At 50.4% G+C, this 16373-nt stretch overlaps 1 protein-coding gene across 1 annotated transcript; it reads right to left on the bottom strand.

Moving 5' to 3' along the window:
- Positions 1–462: 462 nt before the first annotated feature.
- CEL (carboxyl ester lipase) lies at positions 463–15639 on the bottom strand. Its single transcript, XM_009286962.2, has 13 exons — positions 15504–15639; positions 9385–9580; positions 6698–8179; positions 6035–6185; positions 5474–5596; positions 4929–5126; positions 4698–4828; positions 4147–4254; positions 3801–3918; positions 2705–2891; positions 1945–2148; positions 1245–1442; positions 463–728 (listed from the first exon to the last, which is right to left on the bottom strand). Exons 3-13 carry the CDS (start codon positions 6761–6763, stop codon positions 518–520), a joined length of 1695 nt encoding a protein of 564 aa, XP_009285237.1. The 5' UTR covers positions 6764–8179; positions 9385–9580; positions 15504–15639; the 3' UTR covers positions 463–517.
- Between the last annotated feature and the right edge of the window lie 734 nt (positions 15640–16373).

The raw sequence follows: 16373 nt of genomic DNA, 5'->3' as shown, positions 1-16373 counted from the left end.
GGCCCAGCCTGGCCTCTGCCAAGCAGGGCCTTGTGCCTGTAAACCAGTGTGGAATAACCTCCCCCTTGGGTTTATTTTCCCCTCTTCGAGTTTCTGAGCTGATTTCTGTGCGCATACGGCAACAGTTCACCAACTGGTTTGCGCGCGTAAATTACAACCGCAGTTATCTAAGAGCTGCTTCTTATTAGCCTGGATGTTGACGGTAACGCGGGGATGTCCAGAGGACCGGTCAGGATTGGGCCTGTCCCGCCGGGGGTCACGCAGGCAACGAGGAAGAACAAACCCTGAGCCAAACGGCTGGCAGAGCAGGCCGAGCCGCGGCTCTCGGGTGTCGGCAGCTTCCCCGGGACATTGCTGTGCTACGGGTCAGGGGAGCCCAGGGACTGGATGTCGCTTCCTACCTGACCTTAACGCTGGGGAGAAAATCCTGTCACAGCAAAGACAGAAAGAAGCCGGAATCGCTCAGTTACAAGCAAGCCTTTAATGAATTGGGTCTATCTTTAAAAGGTGTTTTTTCTTAGTTCCACAGCAGTTCCTCGGTCAGGGAGATGTTGGAAACCTGCGGCAGACTCTGATAGACCGAGTTCCAGAAGTTCACGTACCGGCTTTTCAGATTCTGCTTCACGGAGTCCTGGTTTATCTTGTTGTTGATTTCCAGGTAGTAACTGGCCTTATTGGTATAGGGCGGCCAGGTAACGGGCACCTTGGAATTCCCTTTGTTGGGATCGCTGGGGAAAAAGGAGACATAGCAGTTCAGTTTTATCAGGGCAGCCTGTGGATGCAGCAAGGTTTGCGGCATTTGGCAGGGACCCCGTCTGCTTAAGTGAGGCTTTAAGTGAGTGCAAAGAGAGAGTTTGACATTGGGACAAGCAATAGCAATTCTGCCTGCTGGGAGCGACTTGCCGACCTGCACAGTCTCCTCCCTTGGTCCCTGCTAGCATCGTCTCGGGCTGCAGACAGGGACTTAACTCCTGTCTGAACGCCAGGATTCTGAAAAAAACCTCATCATTAAGTTTAAGCAGAGTTCACAAGTTCTAAAAATGCTTCTGCTGTCCCCAGGTGTTCTCTGGATGAGGAGGACCCAGAGCAAACTCCCGCCCCTGGGAGACATAGAGGCAGGCTCACAACTGAAGTACAGACAGAGGACAGCCCGCTTTTGGGAACTGCTCCTGAGAAGTTTATAGGCAAAAGCAGCAGGTTGAAGTGCTGCAGCAAGCCCCAAATGTGGAACCGGAATCACTCACCCTGTCCTGGCAAAATTGGTCCAGTAAGCAATCATGGCGCTTGAGACAGTCCTGTGCTTGGGCAGGTAGCCCAGGGGGGTGGCAAAGGGTTTCCCAAACACGTACTGCAGGTCATCAGCGTGGTCTGCCCCTACCCAGCTTGGGTAGATGGGCATTCGGGATGGCTGGGAGAACAAGTAGCTGTATGTCTTGCCGTTCCTGGGGAAATAAAATAGACCTGCTAAGCAGCTGCGAGTGGAGAGCAGAGAAAGGGGTGCAGATTCATAACCACGCTCCAAATACCAGCAGAGCCAGAGATTCAGCCTTGGAAGATGCTCACGTGCATCTAAGAGGTGCTCTCAGGAGAAAACATCCTCCTATCTGGTAATTTTTATCTCCCATTTCCGATTCTCACCCTAACCCTCATATCATCCAACTGCCATGTCTCGTGGCATCAAACATTGCCAGGATGAAGTCTGAAGTTTTTAAGAAGCAAAAACTTGTTTTAATGGGAATTTAAAACAAATTTCTAGCATGAGTCCCTTGCAGCACTAGAGAAACAGTGTTTGTACGAGCCACGTGTAAGTGTGTACTCAGTACCAAAAAGCCTGCCTCCTTCAAGTTCTGCCCTCTTAACGTACTCCTCAGCCCCCTGTGCTGGAAATGCAGTGTTTCGGCCCCCAGGCAGGCTTTGGGCTCCTGCCAAGGCTGAGCTGCTCACCGGGCATTCCGCAGGTGCAAATTCAGTGCCCACTGTGTGGGAACCAGGAAGATGTAGTCAGTAACCAGGTCCACCACTGTCTTCTTCATGACCTCCTGGTCCGGGCTGTTGCCCCACACTTGCGTGTAGAGATTGTATGTCACGTTGGCTCCACGCTCGCCCCTGTCCACGGTAAGTCCTTTGACCAAATTATAGACCTCGTCCCTGAAAAGACAAGTAGTATCAGCTGATTACAGACCGGCACCCTCAAGTGGGGCAGGGCTCATGGAAATGGATCCCAGCTCCCGTTGACGTTCACATCCAACCCTGTGGTTAGCAACGGTTTGGTGGAGTAAAAGCCAGTGATTTCATTCCAGGTCGTAGATGGCAGGCATGTGCTTCCCAGCTTTCTCAGCAGAACAGCTTGGGGCCAAATTGGCCACAAGCTCCTTTTGTCCACAAAGAGGAGTCTTACAGAGCGGGCACCCAGCATGTCTGGCATGTACCTGCTCTGGACAGAGAGCATCAGGGCTGCCAAGCCTATCGCTGGTGCTGAGTTCAGGAGCACCTTAAAGGTGTATGGGGAGGCTTCCCCACTAGCTGGTTCTTGCTCTTGAAGGCTCTGGACTTGGCAACATACGCCCTAGGCACCCTGGCTTGGAGTGACATCCTGTTTTGAAGGTAGCGCCCTGTCCACTCAGGTCTAAGTCCTTGGAGTTTGGGGGCTACATTAAAGATAAGGTTCCTCCCGTTAAGGGTTTTAAGAGCATCCTTCACTTACGCAGTGATTTTCACAAGTGGGCGGTTGATAGCAGGTAAATCAATGCCAGCAAAGATGTGTCCATCCATGTTATTGACCCCAGCAATGTAGTCAATGTCAGCAGCGTTGGCAAAGAGTTTCTCTGGCATGTCTGGGAGGAAGTCTCCATCGACGACAGGAGCGAGGGCGAGTGTGTGAACCACGGCAACTGCAGCAGGAGACAAAACCAGAGTCTGTTAGGAGCTGAGAAAAGACAGAAGTGTGGCCTGGCATATCCCATGACTTAAGGAACAGTAGAAAGAATAGGCTGAGGTGAATGAGAGCTTGGGCGGTGACATGAGCATGGGCAGGCTGTCACCCAGAAGCAGGGTGACCACAGGATCACGTTCAGTAAACCTCATGCCTGTAGGTGGAGGAGAAGAGCAAGAGATCTGCCAGCCAAGTACCAGCAGGTAACATCAAAAATTCCTCCCCCCCACCCGGTCCCTTCCCAAAAAGGCCAGCCAAAGGTAGGGAAGAGCAGACTCCTCCCCATCCCATCTGGCTGCGCTCATTCATTGCCAGGACAGCCGGCTCCGGCCAGTGCAGCTGCACAGCGGTGGCTTGGCCACTGTCTGTCCTGAGCAAGGCTAAATACTGGGGCTATTTACTAGGAGCATGAGGAGAGCAAAGGGAGGAGAGTCTTCTTGGGAAACAAATCCCCACAGGCAGCAAAAGCAGAAGCGTTCCCTACCTGGTGTGAGAGTCCTACACTCCACCCAGCGACTCAAATTAAAATAGCAGGGTTGTGGTCAATTATTTTTTTGTTTGTAAGCTGTGTTCTGGAATTGCTCTGGCTGCTTTCACAGAACAGAAAGCCCAAACAGCTGTTTCGGGGCCAAGGCATGGCCCTTGGATAGTTCCTCTGCCACCGCTGCCCATTGCATGATGAACAGCGTTCATTTAGCGCAATGTGCACCTGCCTGCGGAAGGGCAACTACGAGATCTGTCGTTATTGTCCCCTTTCTGAAGGACACAAACACAGCTTCAACACTCCTGGCAATCGCCCCAGCGTCCCATCAAAGGCGTGGTGAGCCCTGTGTGGGTGGGGGACCACAGCACGGTCCAGGGGACTTACAGGGCAGGTTGATCAGCTGCAGGTGGTAGGCCAGCGTCACAGCTTTGGGGTCGGAGATGCGCAGGCAGTTGGCCAAGGCAGTGGTGTTGTCTGTGGGGCAGCCCACTTTTTGTCCAAGCTGCGGGAGGAGAGAGAGAGAAACCTCCGAGCATTACCTTCCGAAGCCAGGCTTCATTACCGGCTTCATAGAGGCAGAGGAGTGGTTGGTTTTAATCTCAAAGCAGCTTGTTTCCAAAGCTCTGTGTTTGGCAGCATGGCTCCTGCCAAATCCCTTGCTCGTTATGCTCTTCTCTAGGGAATCCCTTTTTTGGTTTTTCCATTCCCTCGGGCAAGACTTGCACATTACCTTTTTAGCCCAGGCGAGAGGGTTCTGCTGGATGGCCCAGCTGCAGAGACCGACGCCGCTCTGGCTGATGGCTCTCTTGAACAGGCCCTTGTTCTTTGGGGTCAACGTCTGCGGTGCAAAATAGAAACAAGGGGGGTTCAGGTACAAAATCCTGAAGAGACCATCGCCTGCCAGACCTGGCTGATCCCCTCACAGCTTGTGCAGCAGGCCCGGGGAAGCTGCCAGCTCTCGTGCTATTTAACAGTCTCAGCAGTTAAAGTTAAAAGGTGATATCGTGAGAAGAGGAGCAGAGTAGGGGGACACGGCGAGTAAATGCTATTTCACCAGAGGTCCTGAAAGCGAGGACATGTGCCTGCAGCAGTGGGGCTGATTAAACTGAAGAAGGAGGAGTGGCTACAAAGCAAAGAGGCTGAGCGTTGCTGTCCCCGGGCAGAAGAGGATGTTAATCAGGTGGCACGTGTGGAGGAAAGTGGCAGAATACCAAGGGGACCATCTCTCCCGTTTACAGAGAAGAGAAGAGGCTCTGGTGGGGTCCGACAAGGAAAACACACCTGCAGGGAGACACTGGCACCACCGGCTGATTCCCCAAAGATGGTGATGTTTTCTGGGTCACCCCCAAAGGCCTTGATATTCCTCTTCACCCAGGCAATAGCCATGTGCTGGTCCTTCAGCCCATAGTTCCCTGAGCAACAGAGAGCACCCACCATTGAGGAAGGGCACAGCAAAGCTGATAAGCTGGGCACCCGTGACAGGGTCCCCTGAAGAGGGAGCAGCTATGGTACCTGGCAAGTTTGCATCTCCGGTGCTCAGGAAGCCCAGGGGCCCCAGGCGGTAGTTGACGGTCACCACGATCACGTTGCCCCGCACGGCGATCTCCTCGCCGTCGTAGAGATAGTTATTGAGGAAGTTGGCTCCCTGGCTCCCTCCTACAAGGAAGGCGCCGCCGTAGATCCAGATCATCACTGGCATGTTGGTAGAGACTGGCAGATGAGGAAGAAAAGCAGTGTGAGCCACAACATAGCTAGAAGGCGCTGCCCATCCATCCCCATACCCACTCGCTGAGCATCGCTCCACCTGGGCGTGAACAGACATGATGCTTTGCAATAGCCTATGGCCAAGAAAGTCCACGCTCTGTAGAAGAGGCTGGAACTCCCAACAGGCTGCAGCTGAGGGACACTGGTTAACATGGCTCCCACCTTTCCTTCTGAAAATCAGTGCTCCTGCAGTTGCCCACTATGGGAACATAGCTGCTGAGAGATGCTCCGGAGCAATTTGTCCACAAAAGGCAACCGAGAATCTCCTCCCCAGGTCTCTGCCAAGCACATACCCTGTCTCTTCCCTTGAGGGATCCAGATGTTCAGATAGAGACAGTCCTCGCTCCCACGGACATCAGTTTGTGTAAGCGTCATCTGCATGCAGCGATTTTTGAATTCTTTTGCCTGCAATGTTCCTGAGAGGAGAGAGGGAAGACAGCAGGTCCTAGTTAGAGGCATCAACTCCACCCTTTGGTTGCAAGCTGTCTGCCCATCCATCTTCTCCTCTGTGAGTCCGGTGCAGAGGGAGAAAACCCTCCCCAGCCACTGTGACCAGTCTGAGGGAGTGACAAAGTGGGACCCTTTCCTGTGTGAACTAGCTCTGGACAGCCGAGGCATGGGGAGGGGAGATACAGGTGCCATGCTTCGGTTTCGTTACTTCATGTGGTTACTTGAGTTGCTTGGGAACGCTTAGACACAGACTCTCATACTCACCATGAGGCTAAGAGCTTTTTCTTGGTGCTGCTTAGTAGATGAAAGCAGGCAACAACATCTTTGGCTTGTCAAGAATGGACTAAAGAGAGAGAAGTGAAAATAAAACCCCAAACCAAAGGCATTCAAAAGCTCGATCTTACCATCCCAGCCAGGATGAGGTTGGGGGTCTTCCAGAGTCTTTGGAGGGGCAGCAAAGGGGATCCCTCTGAAGATGTCGATGTAGTCCCCAAAGAGTCCCAGTCTTTTATTCTCGCCTTCCACAAAACCGCCCTCGGTGTGCACCACACCCAGCTACATGTGGTACCATTGAGAAGAGAAAATCCATTGCACAGTCCTTCATGCCTCTGGCTTCCCACGTTGCCAGCACCCACACCTTGCCCTGCCCGGTCTCCCAGATGGACCCACTCACAGCCCGCCTTCCCCAGCCGTCCCTTTGGACCTTTGTGGAAAGCCCACGGGTAGCTGCCACTGGAGATGTGCCTGTGCAGATGTCCTGCAGGCTGCCCTCTGGAGCAGACAGGCAGCAGCAATTCCCCTGCACTCCCAAAGACAAAACGGCAGAAGGTGAGGACCTTCAGCCTTAAGATGTAAACCAGGCCAGACCTGACACAGAACTGTGCAGGAACTTTTGGAAGAATGTTGGCGAGAGCTTTTGCCATGTTTAGGGCAGGAAAACATCCTGCTTTGGCTCTCAGTCTGCAGGCCCTCTTTCAGGGGCTCCAGACCAGACGTCGCAGGAGTTTGCTCATTCAGACAGGAACAGGCAAAATGTCTTGCAAAGCCATAAGTGCTTTTTTACTTACGGTTGCAGCCCGTGCTACCCCGAGGTAGGAGCACAAGGCAAAGCACAGGATCTCCCAGTGAGCCATGGTGAGTGCACACCTGAGGGGCCATTCCCCAAATGGAGGCGTACATATATATAGCTGCGTGTCAATGCCGTGACCCAGTCTTGGCTCTAAGGTAAACCAGGGGAGGCTCTACACATTTGTCCTTCAGTAGGCCAAGGCCAAACCATGGCTGAGGTAGACGGGTGTCACTGTGTGAGAGCCCTGCAGATGTTGCTTTTGTGGTCCGGAGGCCAAACCCAAGGAAATATCTCCGTCTAACAAAACTCCAGAGAACGTGAAAAATGCTGAAGCCTTGAGAAGCCTCACACAAGCGCAGGAGGCTGAAATCACATTAAACCATGCGTTAGAGCATATGATCGGCAACTAACGAGAAACCTTGCACTCGTAACACACTGGGGAATGCACAACACCCGGAAAATGCCAGCAGATCCTTAATTTCTGTGACTGGGTGGTAACAAGGCAGCCAGCAATGGCAGACTAATGAGTGGCCAGCCTCTGTGGACCTGAAGCTCTGCCCCATTGCCTGCTTCCTTCCGTCCTTGCTAACCACTGGGGAAGTCAAAACGGAATTGAGAAGTGCATCAGCTAGGGAGGACAACATACACGACATCGCGCAGAGGGGAGTTATTCACTGCCAGAAAGTGTGTTTTCCTGCTGGCTTTATTTCCACAAGATCACCAGCGAGGCTCGATGCTGAAGGCACGGCACAGTATTTTCATTCCCCTTAGACAAGCAGAAGGGCAGCACCTGCCTTCGGGACTCCAGTAGCACTAGAGTGCTCCCCCAGCACCTCCCCAGGCACCTCTTCTGTTTTCCACATGGCCACCAACCTGGCCAAGGTGCACTTCCCACACATGGAGAGGTTTGGGAGTGCAGCTTCTCCTCTTTTCTGGCTTATTACCAGCTGGTTTGGATTCTGGGCTCTTTCCTGGGAGTTTGTTGAGCTTGCTTGAGGGCTTATTAGCCAGCAATTACAAAAATGTAGGCACTGGCTCCCAAACATCCAGAACGACGCCCGTCAGCAGGCAGAGCAGGCAGAGCAGTCAGTGCAGACAGGTCATCGGCATCTTAGTGCAAGTTCTGCCTTCCCACATCCTGGGCATGGTGGCCGAACCCTCAGCACTCGAGGAACAAGAGCAGAGACGATTCTGTCCAACGGCAGCCAGACTGCTCGCCGAGTTCAAACGTAGTCCAGAATTTCTGTCTCCATTTCATTTTCACTCCCATCAGAAGGCTTGAAGTCCTCTTCCTCCTCCTCTTCGTCATCCTCATCCTCTCCAGACTCATATGCCAGCTGCTCTTTGCCATCTTCGCTGCTTGTTTAACCAAAGAAAGCCGTTCTGCTGGCACAGCATACCTGGCTTCTTGACAGTGATGGGCAGACTGTAGTTATACGTGCTGCGTTTTGCTTTCACGGGCATATCATTAGGGGGTAACCTAGAGGTGAAAAAAGAAAACCAATAATGAACGGAGAGCAAGCACCCTGCAGAATATCCCTAGCTCAGTAACAGAGGAACTGGACGGGTGCGTGAAGGGCAGGGTGGTCTTCGGGATATGCTGACTTTAGCGAGGTGGGGAGAGGAGAGCTATCAGACCAACAAAACCCTTTAACCTGGAAAGAGGGGGAGATGCGATCTGACGGTAATGCCTGGATGCCAGCTCTGCCATGGACTTACTAGATGACGTCAGAAAGTCCTTTCCCTCAACTTGCCCTCTGCAAAATCAGAGCATGGGAACCCTACGTCCCAGGGTCTGAGACCTAGCGTCCTGCACAAGATGTGGAGAACAAGGAACACCCAGGTGATGCTCCCTTGCTCTGCCTCCTAGCAGCCTCGGACAGGCACGGGGGCAGATATACAGACTTACCATGTAATAGGCCAAATACGGCAAGAGAAGTTTCAGCTTGTCCGGGTGGACGCTGATATTGGCTTTTACTGCATTCCGAGACCAGACAGGACGGACCTCAAAGAGCTAAAATAATACAGAAACAACCATGGAACTGAACACAGCGGTCTCAGTGGTGTCTACTGAGACTTGTTATATCAGTCGGACTTCGGATTTGGCCGTTGTTATCCTCAGAAAAACAGACAATGTCTGTCCAGCAGCCAGTCTACTCTCCAAAAGGGCTGGAGAGCTCTGCAGAAGGCAAAGTGCAAAGTTCATTTTCAGAACACGGGCAACTCTGAGGAAGACAATTTCAGAGCCCTGGGTGGCATTTCAGATATGTGCTGCTCACTCCCTTTCCTGACGTGACATTGTCATGCCTTGACAAATTTTTATCCCATCCATCATTTCAAGGGGAGCTGCAGCTGTTCAGGACACCAAATATTCCTGTATCCCTGGCAGAATATGCCAGTACAGCCCTTCTCATTTGATAGATTAGAGAACAGAAAAAGCAAATGCTTGTTTTGCTAAGGGCACAAAGGACAGCTGATATCGAACTGGAGTGGAACCCAAAAGCCTGGATTTGGGTTCCTGGCCTAATTACACAGGCCCATATCTCACTCATTAACAAGGTTAAATAGGAAAGACAATCACAAAAGCTTCAGAGAAGCCAGCAGTACTTACAACGACAACAATTTTTGGCGAGGTCTGCATGCCACAGTATAGTGCTCAGCCCAGCTCAGGAGTAAGGCACGTACCTTTCTCAGCTCTTCCTCCACCTTTTTGTCCACAGGATTGGTGCACACTTTCTTCCAGGTCTGTACAGCAGCATCCAGGGGTTTAGTTGGGATTTCTTCATCATCAAAGTTCACAAAGATAGCGTTGTGCGGGCGACGGGCCCTGCTGAGGCCAATCAGGTTCTCACCAGACACCTGGGGATTGTTGTATCCCTCCCTAAGAAAGAGGGAAAGGATCGGGTTTGGTTTCTGCCCGTGGCACACACGGACTCGGAGCTGTCACGGGAACATGCGAAAATGGAAGTTTGCGCTCCAGATTCCGGGAGAGAAGGGACTCAGCCGTGTGAGCAATGGGTTGGTTTACCTTTGGGCCTTTGGGCCCACCTCCCTAGGGATTTTGGAATCACATACCGTGACACCATTGAGGAAAGACATTTTGAATGGGAAAAACCCTGCAAAGCTACATCCAGTTGCACAGTGACCGAGGTCCCCTGTACTGTCTGGCAGAAAACCCTCAGGCAGTTGGCTGCTGATTTGTATGAAATGTATTTGCAGCAGAAAAGGCTTCACCTTCTGCATTTGCTCTACTGCAATTACTGCAGCTCAGTAGGGTACAGGGACAGGGCAAGATGGAAATGCAGTTAAGATAATTTTTTGTTTTTTAAGCGCCGATGAAGGACTACGGTGAGAAAACGAAAGATGTTTCTCGTGGGAGATCTCGCAGATTGTTCTTCTGGCAAAACCAGCCGGGGGCCAGGAGGGAGCAGGTCCGGCGAGTGCGGTCACAGGAACATATGGCATCGACTCCGGCACACTCCCCCCTCGGCTCCAGCCCACTGGAAGCAGGCAGAAAGCCAGGCTCACTGCATCCCACACTGCGCGTAGCGTGCTGGGGGAGGCAGTCACCTTCACCGGACCACCAGGTCCCCTCACCTGGCAAGTCCTCAAGCGGACTTTTGCCGAGGTTTCTGCTGTCCAGGCAGTTTTTCAAGCGTGCCTGCCTCTGTTGTGCCAAATCAAGAGGGATAAAACAGAACAAGGCAGCAGCTTAAACAGGTGAAGGCCTCCATCCCATCTCCGCCCCACGCAACCACCCTCCCTCCGTCCCTGAGCTCCCCCTTTCCGTGGGTACCCTGCGCACAGCAGCCGGGGCGTGCGGGACAGCTCCAGCACAGCTGAGCCCCACTCCCCCCACCGCCATGGAGTCCTTGAGTCAGGGTTGGTGGCATGTGTGCGTGTTTGTGTGTTAGCGTTACAGCCGCTGCTGTTCCTCCTGCTCGTCCCAGCAGGGTGGGCAACGGGTGTGTTCATTCCGTGAGAGCTCCAGGATGGGGCAGAAGCAGAACCACCAGCCCCAAGTACATGCTAGTCATGAGCCAGCCTCCCTCCCCAAAGTGATGAGCCTGGCTTAGAAATTGTGATTAAAAAAAAAAAAATTATATATTCGCCGTTTTCAGCCTGTAGGGTGCAGTAGTACCCCATTTTCAGCGTGAAAACGGTAATTCCCTTGGCTCTGGCACTCTAGCTCTAAGATCACACCTGATTATTGTTAGACTTGAGAGGAAACCCCCAAACGTGTGAGAGCAGGTGGCAGCACTGCACAGGGAAATGCTTTAAAAGGAGACCACCATGGTGTTATTCCCACATGGTTTAGGCGGTATTAACTCCCTGGGTGAGCTTGAGAGGAGGTCCTCTGGCTTGTGCTGCGGTTGCTTCTCCCTTTGTCTTTCCTAGGGAAGAGCGGTAGGCACTGTAAGTACGTACAGCAAAACCCTGCTCCCTCTGAGAGCCTTTGGAGACAGGGCAAGGAGGTTTTGTGAGCTGTAAGTTGTTGGTGAGGTGAATACATAAATATTCACAGAGACTGTACAAACCCACAGCAAGGTAAGTCAGTCCTGCTTAGCCGTACTTTAGTGTCAAAACATTGATCTCTGTGCTGGTTAGTGAGGTAAATCAGGAAGAGTGTAAAAGCAGTAAGAGACCAAAATATGAGCTGCAGTTTATCTATCCACAATATGCGTACACACAGTTCCCGAGCTCCTCTTTTTTGTGCTTATTTTTTGTGTCGCATTTAATCTAGCGGAAGGCTGTATCTCTGTCTCACAGATATCAGAGGACCCACTGGGCTGAGAGATTCTGCAAACTCAGCATGAGCTCTCCATAAATTGCAGACATTCTTATTTTCATCAGGATTTCATGGTATTCTTGGAAGACTGGGCTCTGACTGGAGTGTCTGTGCTGAATGCCATTAGGGGAAATACTACCTCTCCTAGCTAAGGTCTGGCTGGAGTTTCTTCTTTACTTTCTATTCTATAGACTGTATACCATGAGCTGTTAACCTGGTGCTGTGCTCCACCTCAGGAGTTACAGCAGGAAAGAAAATGTTTATGGAAAAGGGCTATAATATATAAATATGATACAGTGGCTAAAACTGTCAGAAGTTAAAACATTATTTCTAACTGCCCTCTGCCATGCCTTAGATACTAAATGACACAGAACCTTTTTCAGGAACTGTGATGTTCAAAATGTCTGATAATGGGCTTCCAAACTATTGAAAATCTTGGTTATGGAGAGGAGAAACTCCTTCTGGAACTAGATTGCTTGGTGGAACTTTGTTCCAGTGTAAACCAGAATGGACTATTCAGCTCTCGGCTACACCCGTAAAAATCCCTATCAGCCCCGTGCAATGCCCAGATAGCGGAGGGCAGAATATGCTTCATTTCCTTCCACATTGTGTTCTCTTTTATTGCTAGCAATGTTTCATGGTGTAAAGACTCCAAATTACAGCCTTATTTTTCACATTATTATTGCCCCTCCTCCAAAAACAAGTCTTTGCCAGGACTTTCAGTCCTTGGATTGTGCGACTTCACCAGCTTTTATCTCCCTCCTTTGAGCCGCAGTTTTTCCCCGCTCATCTTTGTAATCTGACATTGTGATTTGTTCACTTGCGTGCTTGTTTTTCTCCTCAAAGAAGATTTGCTGAATCATTGGGGAGGAGGCAAGAGCTCTAGAGGCAGCTGGTGGCCTGTGATAAAGCCACGGCCACATCCAGTCTTCAGGGTTTGCAGATGACAGCCCTTCAGCTGAAGGCCTGAGTCACATTCCCTTCCGAGCTAAGATTGCTGGGGACTTTGGGATTGAGGAAGTGGGGCCAAGGAGGTGGTGCCCCAAAAATGTAAATTATTGATCCTGACAACCACAAGGTTTGTGTTGTATCTCCTGCAAAATTTATAATGATGCTGTGAGAGAACTTGCAGACTAGGGGCTAAATCCTGCCAACTGTTGTATATTATGCCCACTTTTCTTAATGCATAGTTAAGAAAATAGGGATTTGGCTTGAAATAGGTCATGGTATGTAGTGGCTGCTTCCAGACATGCAGTAGCAAGGTGTAGTGTGAGTAAAGATGTGCCAGGGCTCCAAGGCATTCATGTGCCTGTTTATTTGGAGAGGATACACCAAATTCCACTGGTACAACTTATGCAGCTGTTTTCATCACAACAGGTCTGAATTTTTCCCACTGCCTAATGATCAAAATAAGAGCTGGGAGCTAAAATGCCTTGGTTGACTTCTTGGGTCTTTCACTCATTCTCTGTATGACCTTGAGTTACTTTCTCTCTCCCTGGCTCTTGGTTTCCTTGCAGTAAAACAGGGATAAGATGTTTCCATCTTTGTGGAGCATTTTGAAATCTTTAGGCAGAATGTGCTATTTAAATGCAAAGTATCAATGATATTTGAGTCTTCCCACACCACTGTTGTGACGCTATGCAGCAGGCACACAGACATGGCTCTCTGACTTTCTAGCTAATCGTTTCCTTAAATTCCAGTTAAGATGGCAAACCTAAACTGTCCCATGTGCGCTCACTCTGAAACCAAAGACCTTCTCATGCTCTGTCAGCTCTGCCCTTAATGTAAGGCACTAGAAAATTAGTTTTGTGCACATTTTTTATAAGTATCTTCCAGAAATCAGAAATAAAATCTCACCAATAGTATATGATACTTTTCCTAAGAAGAGTTTTAACTTGGGATGTTCTACTTAAAAGTTATACTTCAAGGAGGTAAGATAGAAAGTTGGTTAAGCAACAAGACTGGAAGTCCAGGTGACCCGAGTTCCATTTCTAGTTATCCTACTCAAATTTTGGCAAATATTTTAAAGAGAAAAATGCATATCAGGTTGGCAGATCACAATGCAGAGACTTTGCTTTGATGCTTTATGCATTTTCTGTGGGATTTTTCACAATGCTGCGTGCTGTTCCAGTGTAAGATTACTGTGCATGTGCAGCAATTCTACCTTGCTCTTATCTGTAGATCTCGGAGCATGTCCATGTTATCCTGACTTTGCAGGTGGGAACCATGAGATGGAGGGAGGGATAGTGACTGGCTCAGATCAGCTGATGACGGCAAAGCCGGGAATACAGTCCTTCCTCTTTGAGCCTCATATTTAGCATTCTCCACCATGCTACGATATCAGAAAATGCAGCTGCAGTTCCTGGACTCCCTTTTCCAGGTGCTGTCACACCTGGGTGTCCACTGAGCCTGATTGATTTACAGTCAAGCTATTACAGGCTGGATATAAATAAGGAGCTGGGGCAGAGAAGTCTGACTGACACACTGGTTCACCATGTTCACACTCTCAGGATGGGGCCCTTTCAAGAACAGGAATGCTCCATCATCTCTGACTTCCCCTTCCCCAACTGAGACAAGAGATAACTTCTAATTTTTAAAGAGAAGAAACCAGCAGGCTTGACCACTGCCAAAAATCCCACCGAAGCTCCTAATATAGAAGGGTCTGGGATGTAAGATAAAGTCCCGTTGCTTTAAAATTATTCAAAAGGAAGGCAGAATCAATGGGGTAGGGTTTTTTAACTCCTCATTCTTCATGACAAAGCCTTGAACCTCAGAATTGTGTTGGCCAGTGCTGAATGTGGCTGTTGTACTTAGAACTTGCTTAGGAGCCCTTGATGCACGGAGGAATTAAATGGCTTGGAGGTTGCTTGTGGCCTGGAGAAGAGTAGATTATGGGTTGGAGCAGAAACAGGTGTGAGAAATTTGGCCTGAGAGTGGTGCAGAAACCACAGGGGTGTGACTCATCTCATGTAACTTTAGATGCCTACAGATACTAGGCTCCCTTTCTCTTCAGTGGGAGAAGTAGGTGTGTTGAAGGCATGACTTCTGTCCTGTCTTAGATATGTGCTTCAGGAAGAGGTAAATCACTCCCTAGATATGTTACTTACCAGAAAGGGAGCCTTTGAGTGACTAGTTCACATTGGAGGTATCCTGGCCTACATCACTGATGCAGAAGGTTTCCTGCCTCGTATCCCATGGAGGGCTTGGGACAGCACTTGCATCCAGGCAGCCAAGTGTGAACACATCCTCCCAGCGCAGGGTCAGGGCTTGCACGGGGGCCAGCTCTCAGTAAAATCCTCCGATATAGGCAGGACCCAAGTCACCAGCTTGAACCCAGCCAAAGACCCAAAGGTGGGCCGGGTGCAGAACGACAGCTGTCTGTATGGTCTAGTACTAAATGAAGTATGTTGAAGCTGCTGATCTGACGCCGGTCCTATCCTGCACGGCACAGCCTCAGCAGGGAAACCAAGCAGAGGATGTGCCATGCGGGAATCTTACTACCCTCCCTCTGTCATGGCTGAGGTATACAGACAGGGAGCTTGCACGGGCTGTGCTTGTCCAAGGGAGCTCATCCAACTGTAGGAGAGTCTTTCTGCTGTGATCTTTAGCTGTATTGATTTGGTTATTGCTGCCCTAGGAGTAAGTGTGGAGGGGTATTTGCTGGCCTATCCCAGCTCAGATGGGAACGGTCAGGTTTTTCCTCTTCTATTCACGTAGGGGTTGGGTTTTTTAACTGTTTTTCAGACACAGTAAAGGGAAAACATAGCAATTATCTGTACACCAAAACTTAGTGACTAGTGTTATTTTGAAATGCTGGATTCCCCTCCCAAACCTAGGGAAGGCAGCATGGGGGAGAGCTGCTGCTCTGGGCACTGAACAGGAGCAGCTTGCTCAGTAAGCATCCGAATTGCGTGCTGTAAATCTGACTCCCTGCTGGGCAGTGTTCCTAAGAAAACCTACCCGGTGCATTCCCTCAGGCCCAAATACACATTTGCAACTCTCATGCTGCGCTTACCAGGGTTATTTGCATGGATGGGGGCTCCCCGTTGATGCCTGGGTGGCAGAAGCGAAGGGCTGACAGGCCTTTCCTGCCAATCTGTCTGTTGTTCAGATGAAGTGGTTGGAAAGTGCTCACTCTCCAGTTCCCTCTTTGGCTCAGGCACTCCGATAAGGCATGGGCTGTCCTATCTTGCCCTGGGAGCTGTTCCTCCTCCCTAACAGGCTCGCTTCACCGGCTGACAGTTAGCAGCTGGCAGTGCTTGATAAACTTATCAGACCAAAGCTGAGCCCAGTGCATGCTCAGCTCCTCCCCAGCCTCAGATTTCCCCATTCCTGGGGACTCTTTGCTCTCTGCCCGCCTCGCCATCTGGTATGGTGAACACAGATCACCCTTGGGCCAGCAGGTCAAAATCGGCCGAAGGACCAGATTGAAAAATGCTTGTATTGAAGCAGCGCCTTTAAAATGAGGGCGTCAAGTGGGAGGTTCGTAGCATCCATATCCAGCTCTGTCTCCCTCCTTGGAATGTTATTCACCAGTGGAAATGCTCATGTCTGGTTTACCCTCTCTGTTTCTGCTTCCTTTATTTCTCCACTCATTTGGTGGTTTAGCGGTTTTGACGTGGGGGTCTCGCTGTGCACACTTGGAGGATTTCTTTCTAAGCCAGTTACAGAATTAGGTTGCTTTGCTGAATTAAGTTTCTATCCCTCGTTATTAGTATCGCAGTAGCACTTTAGGCGTTCCAGCTGAGATCAAGGCTCCATTGTGTGAGGTGCTGTATGTAGAAGATAAGGAGGGGCAGTGCCACTCCTGACTATCTTACCGTTGAAATAAACAAGTGAAATGAAGGGGAGAGGGGGAATTATTATCCTCCCCTCGCAGATGGAG

This window comes from Aptenodytes forsteri, unplaced genomic scaffold, assembly GCF_000699145.1.
Source record: "Aptenodytes forsteri isolate BGI_AS27 unplaced genomic scaffold, ASM69914v1 Scaffold136, whole genome shotgun sequence".
Classification (NCBI taxonomy): Eukaryota; Metazoa; Chordata; class Aves; order Sphenisciformes; family Spheniscidae; genus Aptenodytes; species Aptenodytes forsteri.
This window is presented reverse-complemented; position numbering and strand designations above follow the sequence as displayed.

What these genes read in the sequence shown, in the direction of transcription:
- CEL (XM_009286962.2), bottom strand. Translation starts at nt 6,763, where the DNA reads ATGGCTCACTGGGAGATCCTGTGCTTTGCCTTGTGCTCCTACCTCGGG. An exon ending in CTCTCGCCTGGGCTAAAAAG is followed by an intron (nt 3,919 to 4,146) that starts GTAATGTGCAAG and finishes CTCCTCCCGCAG; the next exon opens with CTTGGACAAAAAGTGGGCTG. An exon ending in TTGCACCTGCGGAATGCCCG is followed by an intron (nt 1,443 to 1,944) that starts GTGAGCAGCTCA and finishes TTATTTCCCCAG; the next exon opens with GAACGGCAAGACATACAGCT.